At 37.2% G+C, this 17,343-nt stretch overlaps 1 protein-coding gene across 3 annotated transcripts in view; it reads right to left on the bottom strand.

The window, feature by feature from the left end:
• The window catches only part of SDCCAG8 (SHH signaling and ciliogenesis regulator SDCCAG8), a 159,282-nt gene that overhangs the window by 82,760 nt on the left and 59,179 nt on the right, over positions 1 to 17,343 (bottom strand). For all 3 annotated transcript variants that reach the window (XM_075924862.1, XM_075924861.1, XM_075924863.1), the window contains exon 13: positions 3,512 to 3,654. In XM_075924862.1, the coding sequence (XP_075780977.1) occupies positions 3,512 to 3,654 (143 nt within the window). The remainder of the gene's footprint in view (positions 1 to 3,511; positions 3,655 to 17,343) is intronic.

Raw genomic sequence — 17,343 nt, 5'->3', positions numbered from 1 at the left:
CTGTGTACGTAACTACTCAGACTGGAATTCAATAGGTGAGATTTTTGGTCCCTAATTACTTGGTCCCTAATAGCCACATAGGACTTGAAACAAATATGTAAACTTCACATTATGGTGAACCTGCAAACCCAGGGAGGAGACCAATGTTATATGCAAGATTGCAATGGTTACTGATCAAGGTCAGCAATAATGCCTTTTTTCTATCATTTCCAAATACAGAAGTTGGAATTATGAACTAGATTTAAGGAACAAAAATATGTGCTTTAAGTAAACATCAAGAATTCCAATGTGCTTCCAATTCAGGTAAACATATTCCAGTGATCCGGAAGCAAAGATGATAAGCGAGCCACAAATAATTTAAATAAAATAGTAATCCTTGAGCATTTATTTTAACAGGAATATTTCAACTGTTAGACAATTTGATAGGTGTGTATCAAACCAGTGTTTAGAAAATGAATTTTTGAGGCAGGCTGAGGAGGATGCGACTTTTCCCCTGGAAACAAATAGAAACATAGCTCTGTAATCTCCCCCTCCCCATCAGGCCTTGATTGCATGTTCTCATTTAATCCAACATGACTGCTGGCTAACTTATCAGACCAAACTAATTGATGGCATAATAATAAATAATCTATAATATTTACCTTCTAGTTTTCTAATATTTAAATTAGACATTTTATATTGATTTTACTTTTCTTACATTCAAAATACCTAGACTTATGTTCTTTAATAACTCACCAATCTTCTGCTTAATAATGTTTTACATTAGCAACAGAGTGAAAGCTGAACCCTAATGGGCCCACTTAACTCTTTGTAAAAGAAAGACTAAGGGTTTTTTGTTTGTTTTTTTCCTGACAGGATCTGGAGAAATTCAAAGTGTCTATAACCCACCCACAATAGAAGGACAGAGGAAACAAGCTGTTCACATCACCAGTTCTCCGAGGAGGGAGACACAGAGCTGGGTAGTTAGTTTAGTCCAGAAAGTAGTAGAAGACAGCTAGAAAATGGCAAGGCCAAGACACCTGAGAAAATGCACTGATTTGGTGCATCTCTTATCACCTTTCCAAAGGCAGGGCTCTAGGACATTAAAGCTGTTCTCCTTGGCAGACTCCCCAGGGAAGAAAAGCAGCTATATAGCCAACTTCCACTAGGATGAATGCATCTGATGGCACAGTTCCTCCTGCAGATGAAGGAGAATGCCATTCACCTTTCCCCATGGCCTGAGATGAGCAAGAATCACAGTATTTAACAATATTGTGTACACCACATTACTACACAGTGATTAGACTCAAAATGGGAATACCATAAGAGATTTGCTGCCTTCAGTGAAAGATCTGAAAGCATGGCCTTTACTGTTATGTCTGCCCCTTCACTTATTAAGAGTCCTGTTCTGGAGGAGGTGATGCTACAGGGGGATGGACAGGAGTGGCATGGAGAGTGGGTAAAAACTCAAAGAAAAAAAAGAAAAAAAGAAGAGTGGCTTCTTTTTCTTGTCCATACCTGACAAACATTAGTAACATTACTAATGCACTAAATGACAACGGTCAGATGCTACCATGAATTAGGGTTGTCAACTCTGTATCTTTAAAACCGGATACTCTAGCAGGAGTGCTGGCAACTTCGCTACTCCAATCCTTCCTCACAGAGACCCTGGCATGCCTCACCCCTCAAAGCACCTCCTCTTCTAATGCCCTTGGTCACATCATTCCATGAAAGCTCTATCCCTTCCTCCCTCCTCTCATCACTGGTTTTCCTCTCCCCTATTCTCTTATCTTCCAGGTCAGCAGGGACTCATCAGCAGAGTTGGGGCTGGGAGCTACAGCTGCTCAATGCAAGTAGTAGACAACCCCGACTAAATAAAGCTGGCATGAATAACATGGTGCCTCTCTACCTACAGGAATTGAATTTTGGCTGTGTAATCAATACATGTGACCGAATTGCATCTGGTCCCCTTGTCAACTGGACTTTTCATTAAAAAACTGGACACCTGGCCATCCTACGAGGATGGTAAAAGTATCTATATAGAACAGGTAATCCCAGAATTTGGTGACTTAAAGGGAAGAATTTGGCCCCTATTTCTCACTTTTTATAAAGAACTTAGAACTGTGTACTACAGCAGCATAAGCATACTATTTATTTATAAACAAAGGCCATACTGTATACACTGTCAGATTCTAAAATGTCTGTAATTAAACTACCTGATTCATTATGCACCTAGATTTAAGTGTTGAGTCATGTTAAATTTATAGTTATTAGCCTGTAGTAAGAGTTAAAGATTTTCACAAAAAATGTGTTATAAGGGTTTTCTCCAAGATATCACACAGCTTTATAATGCATAATCAGTCTCTTGCTAAATGGAGCTTGGTAAACCATTTGGTTAACTATCACAACAAATCATTATTAAGGAAGTTCTGCTAAATCCAAACTTTATATATCATAACAGCTCACCCAAAACTTTTTTCAAGTTCATCAACCTCTAGCATATTTTTTCTCTGAATACAGGCTGTTACAATGGTGCTTTCTTCCATCTGTTAAACTACCGTGCTCTGAATTGCACTGAAATTTAGCTGAATAAAAGATTCATTTAATCAATTTAGAAAGTTTACATGGGTCCAATTCTGCTGCCATTGAAATCCATCATACTATTCTCACCAAATTCAGTGAGTGCAGGATCACATTAGGAGTGTGACGACTCCACTGTCAATTAGTCATAACCTAGGTTGTTGTTCAAGTTTCTATTGACTTCAATGGGAGTTTTTGCCTAACTAAGGACTGAGTAAGGGGCCTGAAATCTGGCGCTAGGACATTTACTAACAGATAAAAGTGATACAAAGACTTAGAAGAAGGAACTATGTGTTAGTGAAAGCAAGAAATTGTAACAGTTACTGAAATGCAAGGTGGAATTAATAATCAAGTTGCCACTATGGAGTTTTTTCTACACATCTAATAGTAAGAATCAAGTGTAGGTTGGCAGTTTATGTTCAGCGAAGAAATAACCTTATAAAAAGAGTCCAGATTGACAGAAACATGTTTGTCACAGAATCTTATTATTTCAACTGAGGCAAATGATAGACATGTTATGCTCATGGATCTCTCCTGAATCTCTCCCTCTATTACTAGAATGTTAAATTATGTAGACTGTTTAATCTCAGATGAAGTAAAATTTCATAACTGACATCCGTAAGTATTTATATAATTATGTCACAATACCCTGAATTCATAAATTTGAAGCATTAGCATTTCTAAATCAATAGATGCTATACAGTTTGGTGCTTGCAAGATTTTATGCTTAATGAATCACATCAATTCTAAATGCATTATTTTGGCTTTTTGAAAGACCATCCTTTAGATAAAAGGGTGCTTTATTTGCATCATCTTCACTTCTCTTAAAATGCCTGAAAGCAAAGCATGCAGTGAATGATTATGAATATCTACAAAACAACTGTGGGTAAGCCTGTGGCAAAAATTAAAAGAATGAAATTGGTGCTATGGCATGTAATAGGATAAGGGGTACCTGGTGAGGTGCAGTTGGTGCTCAGATTTACCCAGCAGTTCTGTCAGTTTAAGGCACTCATCTTTGGCTTTTGCTGCATCCTGCTGTGCCTGTTCCAACCGCAGTTTGTTTTCATTCAGCTCTAATCCCAATTTCTCTATTTCCTTTAAAAATGTATGTATAGGAAAAATACAAATAAGTAAATGTTAACACAATCTACCTTACTTGAGCAAAAAATTTAGACAAATGAAGCATGAGTTAATGAAAAGAAGGAACTGAGTTCTTTGGTTTGTAAAAATAAAATTTTAATAAAAAGGAAATATTAAAAATATTGTTAAAAATATTAAGCCTATGCAGATATTTTAATACAAACATTCATAATATTTTTGTACAAAAGTGTTTTCTGTGGCTTTTGTAAAATTTTAATTTCTACATATTTTCTCTTTGTTCAAGTTAACTCATTAAACAATTTACAGTTATTATATTTACTTCATACTATACACCTACCCAATGGTGAGTACTTGAATAGTACAGTTAAAGTTTGTATCCACATCCAACAAAATGTGTGAAGCATTTCCCCACTAAAACCGTCCTTTGGTATTTCTAATAAAACAATACTTCTCCATTTGGAGTTATACTCTAATTTGTTGAAATTAGATTTTTCATTTTTCCAGTAATGTCCCGTTAAGGAAAAATTAGAATATAATCTAAATTATTCCATGCAAAATAAACTAGAAGTAAGTTTTACTGTTTTGCACAAAGATCCAGAAACTAGGAAATTAATTCAATGTGTTGTATGTATTCAATGTAGATACTTTCATTGAAAGTAATGAACAATATTTAAATGGTAAATAAGTTTAGGAAAATCCAAAATTTCTCATTTCCAAAGGGTATCGCATTTAAAATATAAAGTCTGAACAGATTCACAATGTTCTAGCCTATTTAACAGCAACAGCAGTTCATTCCCATCCCATTCCTGTTTATTTTCTTGCCTGAGTTCTTTCCCATCTTCAGAGGTAAGCAGCATTCCTGCATACTTAGTTTTTTTAATGTATTAATGAATGGCCACTTTTCAAAAAGAAAAAAATAGTTGACTAATGTCAGCTAAATATTTTTTACAATTATAACCATAAATACACCTTATCACCTCCTCAGGGAAAAGCCTAAGTGAACAGATGGGCTTTTATTGAACGTAAACAGGCTCAGGTTCTGTCAGACCAAAGTGGGAAATAAATTCCAAAAGGAAGGGACCTCAGTTGAAAATGCCCTGTCTACATCTGCCAGATGTTTAAATCAAGGGGTTCAAGGAAAGAATGTATCATGAAGATACACAGAGAGAAAAGCAGCTTCACAAAGTAGGTGACATCCAAAACATGTACCTCTGTCAGGGCTTTAAAAATCAATTTGTGCCCATGACTTCCACCCTGAAGCAGATAGGGAGCCAGTATAGACTGAAGTACAGGTATAATATTCATCTTTAAGCAAGCATACTAAAGTATTCTGTGTCACTTATAGCATTCAAGAGCCTCATATAGACAGCATAGTAGTAACCCCCAAAGGAGTAGCTAAGTCTGGAGAAGTCCACACTGGAAAATGTTACAGTCATCACAGCAAAAAGAATGAATTAAAAGGTGCCCCATAACACCAAAGACATCCATGTAACTAAGGATCCTAAAGTACCCCCACATTAATTTGTATTAAATTTCATTGAGCTTGTTCTCATCCAGATGCAATGAAGGCTTGTTTAACAAACAAACAAAACACCCCACCCCGCCCTCATTTTTATCAGTGCCCTAAAAGGACTACCATCCAAACCCACAAATGCCATTAATTAGTTTGGTCTGATAAGTTAGCCAGCAGTTTACAGTACTATTCCTGAAACATAGCATATTACATATCCTCAAGCCAGTTTACACAGTAGCGAAAGATAAGTTTTCAGACAGCCACATAAACTGGCTGTGCTCAGTTCTACTAATCTTAGGAGCACTCAGTCCAGTGTACAAGAGTGATCGGAAGGGTAACTATCTACAATGGTGATGTGTTTGGGTCATGGGCAACTTCTATACATGGTCCTCCCTCCAAGTTACAATCCCAGTCCACATGTTGCATTTGTATACACCAACTAGAGTGTGAATTTTAGCACACTGCCAGTGTGTCATGCACAAAGTGTCCACACAGATCTTGCTGATGCACACTAAAAGTTCTGTAATGCAATGTCCTAGTCCAGTTTCAAACAGCAGAGTTATGGAAACACATTATGGAACTTTTAGCACATGATGGCAAGGTGTACTAGTGTAGTATAAAAATAATACACATTTACAAAATAAAAGCATATATTTGATCATCAGGAAATACACAGTTATATTTTAAAAAGTGGCTTTAAAGAAAGGTATCATGAAACTGTGTGTTTATTCTTTTGGGTAAAACCTGCTTCCCTGGCCCATTATGAGTAACTTAATCACAAGAGAATTCTATGGAAATCAGGGGAGGAAGTTTTACCCTTTCCAGTCCATGGAACCGCAAGCATATCTATTCTGTGGCTGCGATTTATACTGATTCACATAATAGTGTACAGTCAGAAGCAGGCCACAGATCTTTCACATCAGGAATTATTTTAGGATTGTCGTGTCTATGAAAACAATTATATATATATATATATATATATATATATATATGTAGTGTGGTACCATTTTTAATTACATGATCATGTATTTCTTCATCAAATATAGGTTGAAACTCTCTTAACCAGGATTCTCTGGTCCAGTAGCATCCATGGACTGGCATGGATGTTGCAAGACCAGAGTCCTGGTAGATGGTCAGCAGTAAGGATCCCTGTGAGGCTGGGAGAGCAGTGGACTGTCTTTATGCAGGAAGCTGACAGTGGAGCCCTGGCACGCAGCTGCCCAGGGAGCCCTGGCGTGTGGTGCATGTGGCTGCCCAGGTAGCCCCAAGTGCTGGGCTGCCCGGTGGAGCCACAGAACCAATGGTTGCCCAGTGGGTCGGCAGGGCAGTGGGGACAGCAGGAGATGGGGAGCTGGCTGGGAGGCCAGCAGCCAGGTCAGGAGGACCGAGGGCAGGAGTCTAAAAATGATCACCCCTTGTCTGGCAAAATCACTCATCCGGGACCTGTCAGGTCCTAGGTGCTAGACAAGAGTGTTCCAACCTGTAGCTGCTTCTTTAAGTCCACAGGACAAATGGGAACACAAAAAGGACATCCTTGGGTATTGCACTGCTATCACAGATGGCCTGTCTGAAGCTGGCCAATAACATCATAATGCACATTAACAACGCACAAGCAACTTTTGGGTGTTTAAACATTACAACTTTAGCATTGTTTAAATATTTTTGTATGCAACTTACAAATATATTATGGAGTCTTATCTTCAGGTTCTAAACTCCCCCTGATATAAACAAAAACTTTGTCTTTATAAAAACTGCAGTATGTGACCCAATAAAACAACTGCCATTTCTGAGCACCACAAATAAACAAAGTCAAAAATACTACAGTATTTATAAACAGAAGGATTTTATCAAAGAAAATCTACTTAAGGAAATATAAGAAACAAATTGTTAGTCTCTAAATTTTTGGGGGGAGCACTTATATGTTAAAACTCCCTTTCTGTAGGAAACAAGTACCTTTTGCAATCATTTTCCTTATACTACTATATATTTTAGAACTATGCATGTCTGTCTGTAACTCAGTTGGTTCAAGAACTCTTCCTAAATGGTAACAGCTAGAGGCACCAAATTTAGTATGCAGCAAGGTACCGTTTTGGTTGTGCCAGGAATTCATTTATTTCTCATGAAATGAAAAGGGAGAGAGAGGGCAGGTAGGAGGGTAGTTATACTGTAGAATGACCAAAGGGGAGCAGCAAGGGGCCGAAGATGGTGACAGGGACAGCTATAACTTCATTAGGCCAGCAGGAGTGGAGGAAGGGACAGCTATCAACTATATATTTAAGTTTGTCTGTCCCCCAGCCAGACGGCATATACCCCTCCTCCGATCTGGGCCTGCTACAGCAGCCATGGACAGGCACTTCTCACCTGGCCCAAAGCTACTACACTGAGAGAGTGCCTGGGGTTGTATTATCTCCCTGCAGCAGCCGGCATACTGAATCTCTCATCCTTAGCCTTAACAATGATTTAAATGAAGAAAAGAAAAGCTTGAGTTAAGGACCCAAGCAAGACCAGATAAATCTTCTAGTAATACTAAAAAGCAAACAAGCACTGTACTTCTCATTAGATTATAGGGCAGGAATTTGTATGAAGCCATAGTGTCCAACCAGTTCCAAAGCAGTAGCCACTGTAGTGGCTACTTCTATAGTGAACTAGCCACACTCAACTGGCCAGATAGTCACATTGTTCAAGCCAACTAGCTACACTCAACCAGCCACTTGTGGCTAGTGTGTTGGACACCACGGATATAAAATCATACAGACATTTTCACATTAACACAGGCTCAAAGAATACTAAATGTAACATCATATAAAAATGTAAATAATGATCTTATAAATACTGAGATTCTCTAAATAGCCTCTTCTCAAATTAAAACCAACTTCTTTTAAACATGCTACAGAGTTGTGTGAAAATTCTCCATTTAACTACCTAGACATCTTCATCTCTATAAAATTTAATAATTTTGTTCCAAATAGGTCAAATTACAAAATTAAAATAATTCCTTAATTCTCATCCATATTAACACAAACTCTATTATATGCAGCAAACTGCAACTTTAAATTTCTAAGCTAGCAGATGTTTTTCGTAGGACTCAGAATAACTGCAGAGCTGACAGAAAAGGCAAAGAAATCTTTCACAAATGAAAATGATTAACCACTGATAAAAGAAAATTCTACATTGAACTAAATTCAGAAAAACACTTTGGAAGCCTTATAACAAATCAAGACTAGGAAAGACGCCAAATGTATTTAAAAAGCCAATGACATTAATTCTTAAACCAATCTCCTTTGACATCAGGTGCAATGATAAAGTTAACTGAAAAACAGTTCTGTACATGCAAAATAGTCTTACACACACATTTTTATTTTTTTCTGAATGCATGTATGTTGTTATGAATCTACACTATTTTTTCCATCTAATATTTTAATCCTGAGGTCTCCTTAATTATGAAAATGGAGTGAAAAGTAAGAAATGAAAATCTTACAAAAAGTGTTAACTCAGTGATGACTGCCTTTCTGGTGAGAACATGTGATTATTGGAGTCAGTACACTACCTAAAGTATTACACTTAGGTGGTCATGATTTTTATTACCTATTTCTTAGATGCGTAGGCACAGATGCTCACATTTTTAACTTTCCTCAATACAAGCAGCCTCATTTACATTAATGGAAACACTCACTGTGAGTAAAGTTAATTTTACATGCAACATCTTGCTGAGCTGTGGCTATACGTCAGTACTTTTCGTTGCCTTCCATTTGAGGCAACGCTAGAGTTAACACTTAAGCATATTTACATACAGTATTTAAACAGAATTATAAATGTCTGACATTTTATCATAATTTTGATCCCACACATGTAATTTTTGCCGTCTTAGAACACAGTTTTTCAGATACTAATTCTTTCATACAGGGCTATATATTCAAGCTACATGCAAAATGTATTTTCATTATGTGGTAATTCAAAATATTTTATCCTGGACATAACAAAAAAGTCCATCACTGGACATGTAGATCTTCCCTACAGTTGGAGTAAACTGCAACTGCTTCTCTGTTATGAGCAACTCCCTGCATTAATCCTGATATCAAATCAGGCAGCCCTATGTTTTGAGCAGCCTCTAAACTTCAGGCCTCCCAGACATGTCCAGGTTGCCTCAGAAGAATGCTCTATCTTTGTAAACAAAGATAGAGCCATCACCAGGCTAACCCCAAATAGCCCCTAATGCCGCGGGTATTGTTAGTTTAATTTTTTTAATTGCTGTGTAAATTAACCCTGTTTCTTATTCAAAACAGGATGAGAATCATCAACAACATCTGAAGCCTATAGCTGGTTTCAAAATTTAACCTTTAAATACCATGGAAATGTGATAAATTGTGAGTATGTACAAACAAAAAGTAAAAACTTAAAAATGAATATGCCTCAGAAGATCACCTAAAATGTACATATTCAAAAGAAAAAAAAGTTTCATGAAACTATGTAATTGAAACAAGAGCAGACAGGTACACAATGTTCCTAGATCAAAATGCAAAACCAAACTTTGGAATGGAAGTCAATTCCATTTCAGGGAGTTGACGGAAAAGGTTGTTAAGGAAAGGGAAACAGTACTGTAGCAAAACAGGCTCCTGCTTTGTATCTAGCCCAATTTAAGGTTTAAGTCTTGAGACAAGCATACAAATCAATAGACCACATGAAGACCCAAGGGATAAGCAATGATGCAACCTACTGAAACAGTGCAGGCTGTAATCCTGTGTTATTAAGGCTTATATCATTGTGGTGGTTGCCATTTTGGAGACTCTTTCAACAATGACAATACACATGCAGCTCAGAGGCCACTGAGCCATGTGTGCTGCAGGCAATCTTTGCAATGGCTTCCTGTGTGCTCACAGGGCCAAAACATTGAAACAGGTGCAGCACAGCAGAGATGCTCCCTTCCCACAATCAGCAACCGCGACCTCACCATCCACTCTTCCATTACCACAATGCTGTGATAGAGCACAAATGGAGATAGCTCAGGTGTTGCTCTTTTGCCTGCAGGCTGCTGTGGAGGAAAGTGTGTTAGAGCATCACGAGAGCCTGCTGGAGAGAATACAGGAGCTGTAGGAAACTTGCTGGTGGGGAAAAGGAGAGAGAAACCTTCCAATGAAGAGCCAGGAAAGGGGGTGTTAGGGAGTAGGGTCCTGTATGTGTGAAGCATGCTTCCTTTGCAGCAAAGGTAGTAGAGGGTTGCACTATCTATAGATAATAAAGCCAACCAAATGAGACAAAAGTCATAAACTGACTGTGGAGTTAGAATGGGCCCAGACCAGAATCTTTCTACTTTAGCTGGCAGCTGCTCTCTCTGACAAGGGAGGGCTCCAGGATGCACAGGATATAGTTGCACACGGTTAAGGTTGCCAGATAGTTTCAACAAAAATACTGGACACGCTTGACATTACATCACAATCTACATTACATCTTATTTAGAAGATACCGGACATTTATATTTTCTCAATTTGTTTTCCAAACAGAAAGCTCAAATACTGGACTGTCCGGTTCAAAACCGGACACCTGGCAACCCTACACGAGATGGGTCAGTGTCCCCACCTGGTTTTGTGACTTCCTCTTCTCCTCTTGGCTCCATTCAAGTAAATTCACTGTGTTTCCCCTCTTGTCATGACCCAAATGCATTAGGAATTCTTAAAGGACTTCCATCCTCTTTTTCCTGCTGCCTGGACAAAGACCTGCCATATTAATTTGTGGAGAGCACATTATATATTTGTTGGAAGATTTTAAGTAAGACGTAAGAGGTACAAGGTCATTTTTGCCAGGCTATTAAAGTAAGTAACTCTTTTACCTACTGTATATGATCACACTGGGATATGCAATTTAAAATTTTGTTTTAAAGGTGATCAAGTTTCACGTATTACTCTTGTGTCTGTGCAAGGTTTTTTTTTCATAAAAACACGCACATGCATTCACTCAATTGTGGTGCATCTATCTTGCATATTAAAATAGATGCATTAATTGTAACAGAGTCTGCAAGTAGTCCTTGAAAATTCAGTAGTTTAATAACATTTGTGGTGGAATCAACTACCAAAACTACTTCTCCTTTGGAAAGGCTACAGAAAGAGAAAAAGCCACAAATACCATTATCATGTAAAAGCAAGATGACATTTGTGCCTTGTAGAGGTCCTGATAAACAATGGTGCTGGACCTCAGGAGTCAAAACCATATGCTTGGTGACTTCCTGTGAGTGAATGTAGAGGACTGTTGAATAACTTCAGGAAAGACTTAGTAAACATCTAGGCTACGTCTAGACTGGCCCTTATTACAAAATAGTCATACTAATTTCCAAATTTGGAATAGGGAAATCCGCGGGGGATTTAAATATCCCCCGCGGGATTTAAATAAACATGTCCGCCGCTTTTTTTCCGGCTTGGGGAAAAACCGGAAAAAAGCATCTAGACTGGCGCGATCCTCCAGAATAAAGCCCTTTTCCGGATGATCCCTATTCCAAAGTTGGAAATTAGCATGGCTATTTCGTAATAGGGGCCAGTCTAGACGTAGCCCTACTATTTGTGCTATGTTTGATTTTGGTGACTGGTGTTCAGATTTGTGCCATTTCTTCACCAATCAAACATTTCCCTTCTTTGGTTGGTGATATGAACACAACTGGGAGAACACGAAGACTTCACTATAGGCAATCCACTTCAGGTTTTGTCAAGCCTCTCTTTTACATTTCCTATCTTGACTATTTAACTATCTACTTTTACATGATAAGTTAATATAACTTGTAATTGTTTTCTTTTTTTAGAGAGGATAGGGAAGAGATTATCACCAATTATTCTTATACATTTCTTGATCAAGGGCTACTTGGCTTCATAATTCCTGCGCTCAAGCCATGTTTGAAAATTGGACCCTAGCTTTTAAATAAATACAAACAAAACACACAGTACTAGCATATGTTCATCAACATAGTCAACCCTTTGGTGATTTTTTTTGTAACAACCTCCAAAACCAAAAAAAAACAACCATCACCCCACAACTCTCCAAAAGGTAAATAAATAAAAAAAAAACTCACAAAAAAAAATTATCTTAAAACCTAATGGCTTTAAGAGGCCCGACTCATGATTTATTGAACACTTGTAGTTGATAATACTGCTTCATAAAAATGAATTTTGATTATGCAATTCTTGATCTTGATCTGTTATTAGAAAATTATATTAGTCCTAAAGTCATCCTCCTTTTAGCATTTTATGAACATGTCTTAACACTGACCGACCATGATAGTTATCTCTGGCCAATGAAGAGTTAGTAACCCTTGAATTCATACTTTCTTAACTAGATTATATTAAGTGATTGATTTAAGGCTTACCACATATAATATTCTATAAATATCATCTGCAAAATGCTTTTGTATTATATTTTGTATACAATTCTATTCCTCATCCTAGATTCTTGTTGAATAGACCTGGATAAATTTGAACCTCTTTCACCTGGGAAACAAGGTTTGACACATTAAAGATTTTGCCAGGACAGAGAGGGAGTGAGGGGGATAGAGCTAAGGCTCTTACCTGCCACTCCGCGCTCCCTGCCACTCCCAGGCACTGCCCCCCTGCAACTCCAATAGAGCACATCACTGTGCTACCATTTCCCCAGCTGGTGGGTAGGGGAGTAGCAGCACGCAGAGCCATCTCCAACTCCACTGGCCAGGTCTGTACCATGGGTGTTCTCAAATTAGGGACACTGGCAGTATGGAGGTTACTGTGTAATCTCTCTGGCGTATTAAAGCATAACACTATATAATGTAGGTGCCTTTTATTACTTACAAAAATGCTGAAACATACATCTTTCAGCTGGGTGTAGCTCATGCATGTCAGTGACCACTCAATTTCTTTATATATAGTTTTGTCTCTGTAGCCTAGACACATGAGCCTCCTAGTCCTTATTTTAAGACCTTGGGGTGTTGAATCTTTCATTCTGCCTCATATCTGGAATAATTCTTCATTTTCCTTTCTCAGGACACGGAGGGGGCATCTGGACAGGACCCTTCTGTCGGAATAAGCTACGTATTTTGCGCTACGGAAATTCTGTAGCTCATTCTGAGTCTAGGTCAAAAGAGCTTATTTTGAAATCTGGCGCTGTGTAGAAACTGCCAAATTCCAAAATAAGGCACTATTCCAACAAATCCCTTAGCCCTCGTGGAATGAGAGTTACAGGGACGCTGGAATAGCACTCCTGCTATTTCGGGAAATAGTGGAAGCATTTAAAGATGCGGCATTGCTATTTCAGAATACTTCCAGTATCCCAGAATAGTGCTGCAGTCTAGATGTACCCCAATATATCTAATATAAAGACCAATCCTAAAAGAATGCTTTCCCATAGTTTATCAATTTCACTAAGGATTTGGCTTTGCTTTTAACTTTTTATTTATTGGAAAAATCAAATAAACAATAAGTAAAAATAAAAACTACTTTGTATAGATTTCTTAAAAAGATTTAACATGTTCCTTTTTTTGTTACCAGGAAAGAATAGGAGAGCTGTTTCTGGTAGCTTAAATGTACTACATGTTGAACCTCTTTAAGTTCAACACCCTCAGAACATGACCCACACTGAATTAAAGAATTTGCCGAACCACAAGAGGCTAATATTGTTTAGCAGCATTATCAACATGTCCATTGCTTACATGACTCTTAAAAGACATGGGGGGGAGGGGTAAACAAGAGCTAAAAAGCAGCATAGAACATTGAGAGCCAGGACTGGTGGCTGTAAACAAGATTTATGGGACCATAGGAAACTTGACCATAAACATGGTAAGTGGATATCGGGCTAACTAAAATTATGCCAGACCACAGATATTACTGGACCAGAGAATGACAGACTACAGAGGTTCAACCGGTAGTATAAAGTAGGGATGTTAAATATCGACTAATTGACTAATCAAATAGTTGATGAATTTTGAATCAACTAATTGATAGGGCGCCTCCGCCTTTAAAGTGTAGCAACAGCCCGACGGAGTCCTCAGCTGATCCTGGGTTCCATGCGGCACGATCGCTTTGAAACACAGCATGCAGTCTGGGGACACCCCAGCTGGCCCTGGGCTGCACATAGCGTTTCAAAGCAGCAGCACCAACACCAGGTGGAGTCTGGGGTCTGGCTCCAGGCTCCAACCCGCACTGCCACTTTGAAGTACCTCCGCTTCTTTCCTCCCCCCCCCCCCTTCGTTGCTGCCTCTTTCTGATAGAAGCAGCAAGGGGGAGGAAGTGACTAGTCCCTCACATCCTTAGTATAAACTATTTGCAACAGAGAACAGTCTCAAACTGGAAGGGAGATAGAGTTGAAAAGGACTAACTGACCCAGTACTGTAGGTCTAGGTTCTGTGATTCTTGAGCTTGACACACAAAACGAAAGAAAGTGAGCTTTAAGCCATAACAACTGCTTTATTTTTATATACTGCATCTGATCAAAAGATGTTCATTTGAGGAAACCCTGAAGTCATGGTGTGTCAGAAGTACTTTTGCCATTATATCGTGTTATCTGTGTACAAAATTGTCTTATTAAACATATTGTAAAATGCCTCAGATTTCATGAAAGGTGCTAAAATGTGAAGTCCCTATTGTATTAAATATGCAAAAAGTTTTTGCCATACATTAAGGCCTGGTCTACATATTGCCTTCATACTAGTATAATGGTATATTTCTGTTGAGGGGGGGATATGTGCCATTTTTTACCAATATTAGTTATACTGGTACAACCCTTAGTGTGAATGCAGTTCTAATAGCATCAAGTTCCCTTAAAGGAATACAGTATACAGGTATCATGGAGGATAGGTTCATCAATGGCTATTAGCCAGGAGGGGCAGGAATAATGTCCCTAGACTCTGTTTGTTGGAAGCTGTGAATGGGAGACAGGGGATGGATTACTTGATGAGGACTTGTTCTGTTGATTCCCTCTGGGGCACCTGGCACTGGTCACTGTCAGAAGTCATAATACTGGGCAAGATGGACCCACTATGGCCATTCATATGGTATAAAGTACCATTATAACATTATATAAGTCCACTAAGCAAAAGACTAGGCTTTAACTATACTAGTAATGTCCTTTTTTATATAGGACATTATATTTGCACTAATTCTGTTTTTTCAGAACCCTAAAATAGAACAGGATCATAATATTCACACTACAGATTATTCAGATAGTGATGTAGCAAGTTACTAAATAAAATAAAATATGTCTTGGTAGTCTATTTTATAATGTTAACAATTCACATGAATTTATACAAAGTAACTAGAATAGGTACTAAATCCCAACAGAAGGAGGAAAAAAGAAAAGGAAATTCAATCATGTTTTCTCTTTCTAAATTCCTCTTAATTTCTCTTTAACTGGACATTAGAAATGTTGACTTTGGCTAGAAAAAATATATTTAATATTCTACATTTCATAATAACTTGGTTTACCCACAATGTAATCAAGAAATTATATTATGATTAGATGGAATGTTAAATTAATTTTCAATAAGGGAACCTTATTTGGAAATTACAACTTCTTCTCCATTTCAAAGAAAACATATATTAAAATAAAATAAGATACTAATGATTTTACTAGTATATCAGCTAAGTCCACTTTTAAAAATTAAATATGTATTTATTATGAACAGATGGTGGCCAAGGAAGTTATCAACTCTGTCTCTTAGCCAGAAGGTCAGGTCATGGCTGAGAAACCAAAGAACAATTGCTGCTTTCCCACCCATAGGATGAGACATTAAATTTTTCTTTTCTAAACATGAAGCTAAATGTAAAATAAGAACAGCTCATTTACAATAAGAATGTTAATGATCTTTTACATTTTTTATCAAATCAAAACACTTATCTCACTGTCATCGATTGCTTTATGCAGTTAATATTATTCAGCATAAAGAGGTTTGCTGATTATAAAAGTGTTCTTATAAAAGCCTAAACTAGAAAATGACCAGTAAATCCCAACAATGATTATTAAAAACACACACCTGTTTTTCTAGAATCCAGCAATCACTATCTGAAAAAAATCTTTGAATACCTACATATGATATGCTATGATTCAGGGAACAACTTCCCTTTTAAAATACACCAGGGTGCCAATTAACATTTGTAACATTTAATTATTCACGTAATGGGTAAAGCACAAAGAATTCTAAATGTAAAAACTTAAATATTTTGTTACATTGTCTAGTTAGTCAAAAAAAGTTAACGTTGGGAAAGGTACAGAATGAGCCTTTCAATTAAAGATACTGCTTTCTATCTTCTATTGCACAATTCCTAGCTCATTAGAATGCCGAGATTATGCCAACTCTCTTACTTGAGATAATCTGTCAAGACAGAAGAGGAGTCTGTATTTTTGTTTTTCAAGTGTTCTTAGGGATCCAGTGGGGAAAAAAAGACAACTTACAAGGCCCTTGTATTGCTATGCAATCTGAAAACATCAATAAGCCTTTAAAAGAATTTAAATTAGTAAATATAGAACTTAAAACAATATATAATTTGTCTTTTGATTATAATTTGATTTACTATTCTTTCAATTTTGAGTTAATATTATACATTTTATTGTGACTATGCAAGATTTTGTAGCATTCCTAAGTAAAATATCCTTTTTGATTCATAGTGCTACATTTTTCCTCCATATATTCCTTGAAGATGAACTGATCTGTTTACTTATTGAAAAGAAAAAAAGTGATTTAAAAATATGGGATACACAGATTTAAGTAGTACTTAAAATTTATACACACTGAAATATAACATACATATGTCTAAATGCTTTCCGGTATTCAGAACATGCTACCAGTCTCTAGTCATGTATACGTCATGTCTCATGAAACAAAAACTGAAAGTTTGAACACTGGAAATTTAAACTGTTGAGTCACATTGCAAAGAGAGGGATTCCAAAAAAAAAATGCATCGTAACATCTGTTTGAACTATTAGTAGAGTAAGCTGCAGTATGCTCTAATATTAATATTTGTTATTAAGGGCAGTCTTCTCACCCTACCTGCAAGCCATACACTAGTTTTATAAGTAGTACAAACTCATCTTTACATTACTAACAATTAATTCTTAGTGACGTATTTGCATAAATCAGTTTTTTTTCCTTACTTTGAAACTTTTCTAAAAATCACAAAAATCAATTGAACCTGAATCTTCAGAAAAATTGGTAAAGAAATGATACTTTG

This window comes from Pelodiscus sinensis, chromosome 3 (genome assembly GCF_049634645.1).
Source record: "Pelodiscus sinensis isolate JC-2024 chromosome 3, ASM4963464v1, whole genome shotgun sequence".
In the NCBI taxonomy this organism is placed as follows: Eukaryota; Metazoa; Chordata; order Testudines; family Trionychidae; genus Pelodiscus; species Pelodiscus sinensis.
This window is presented reverse-complemented; position numbering and strand designations above follow the sequence as displayed.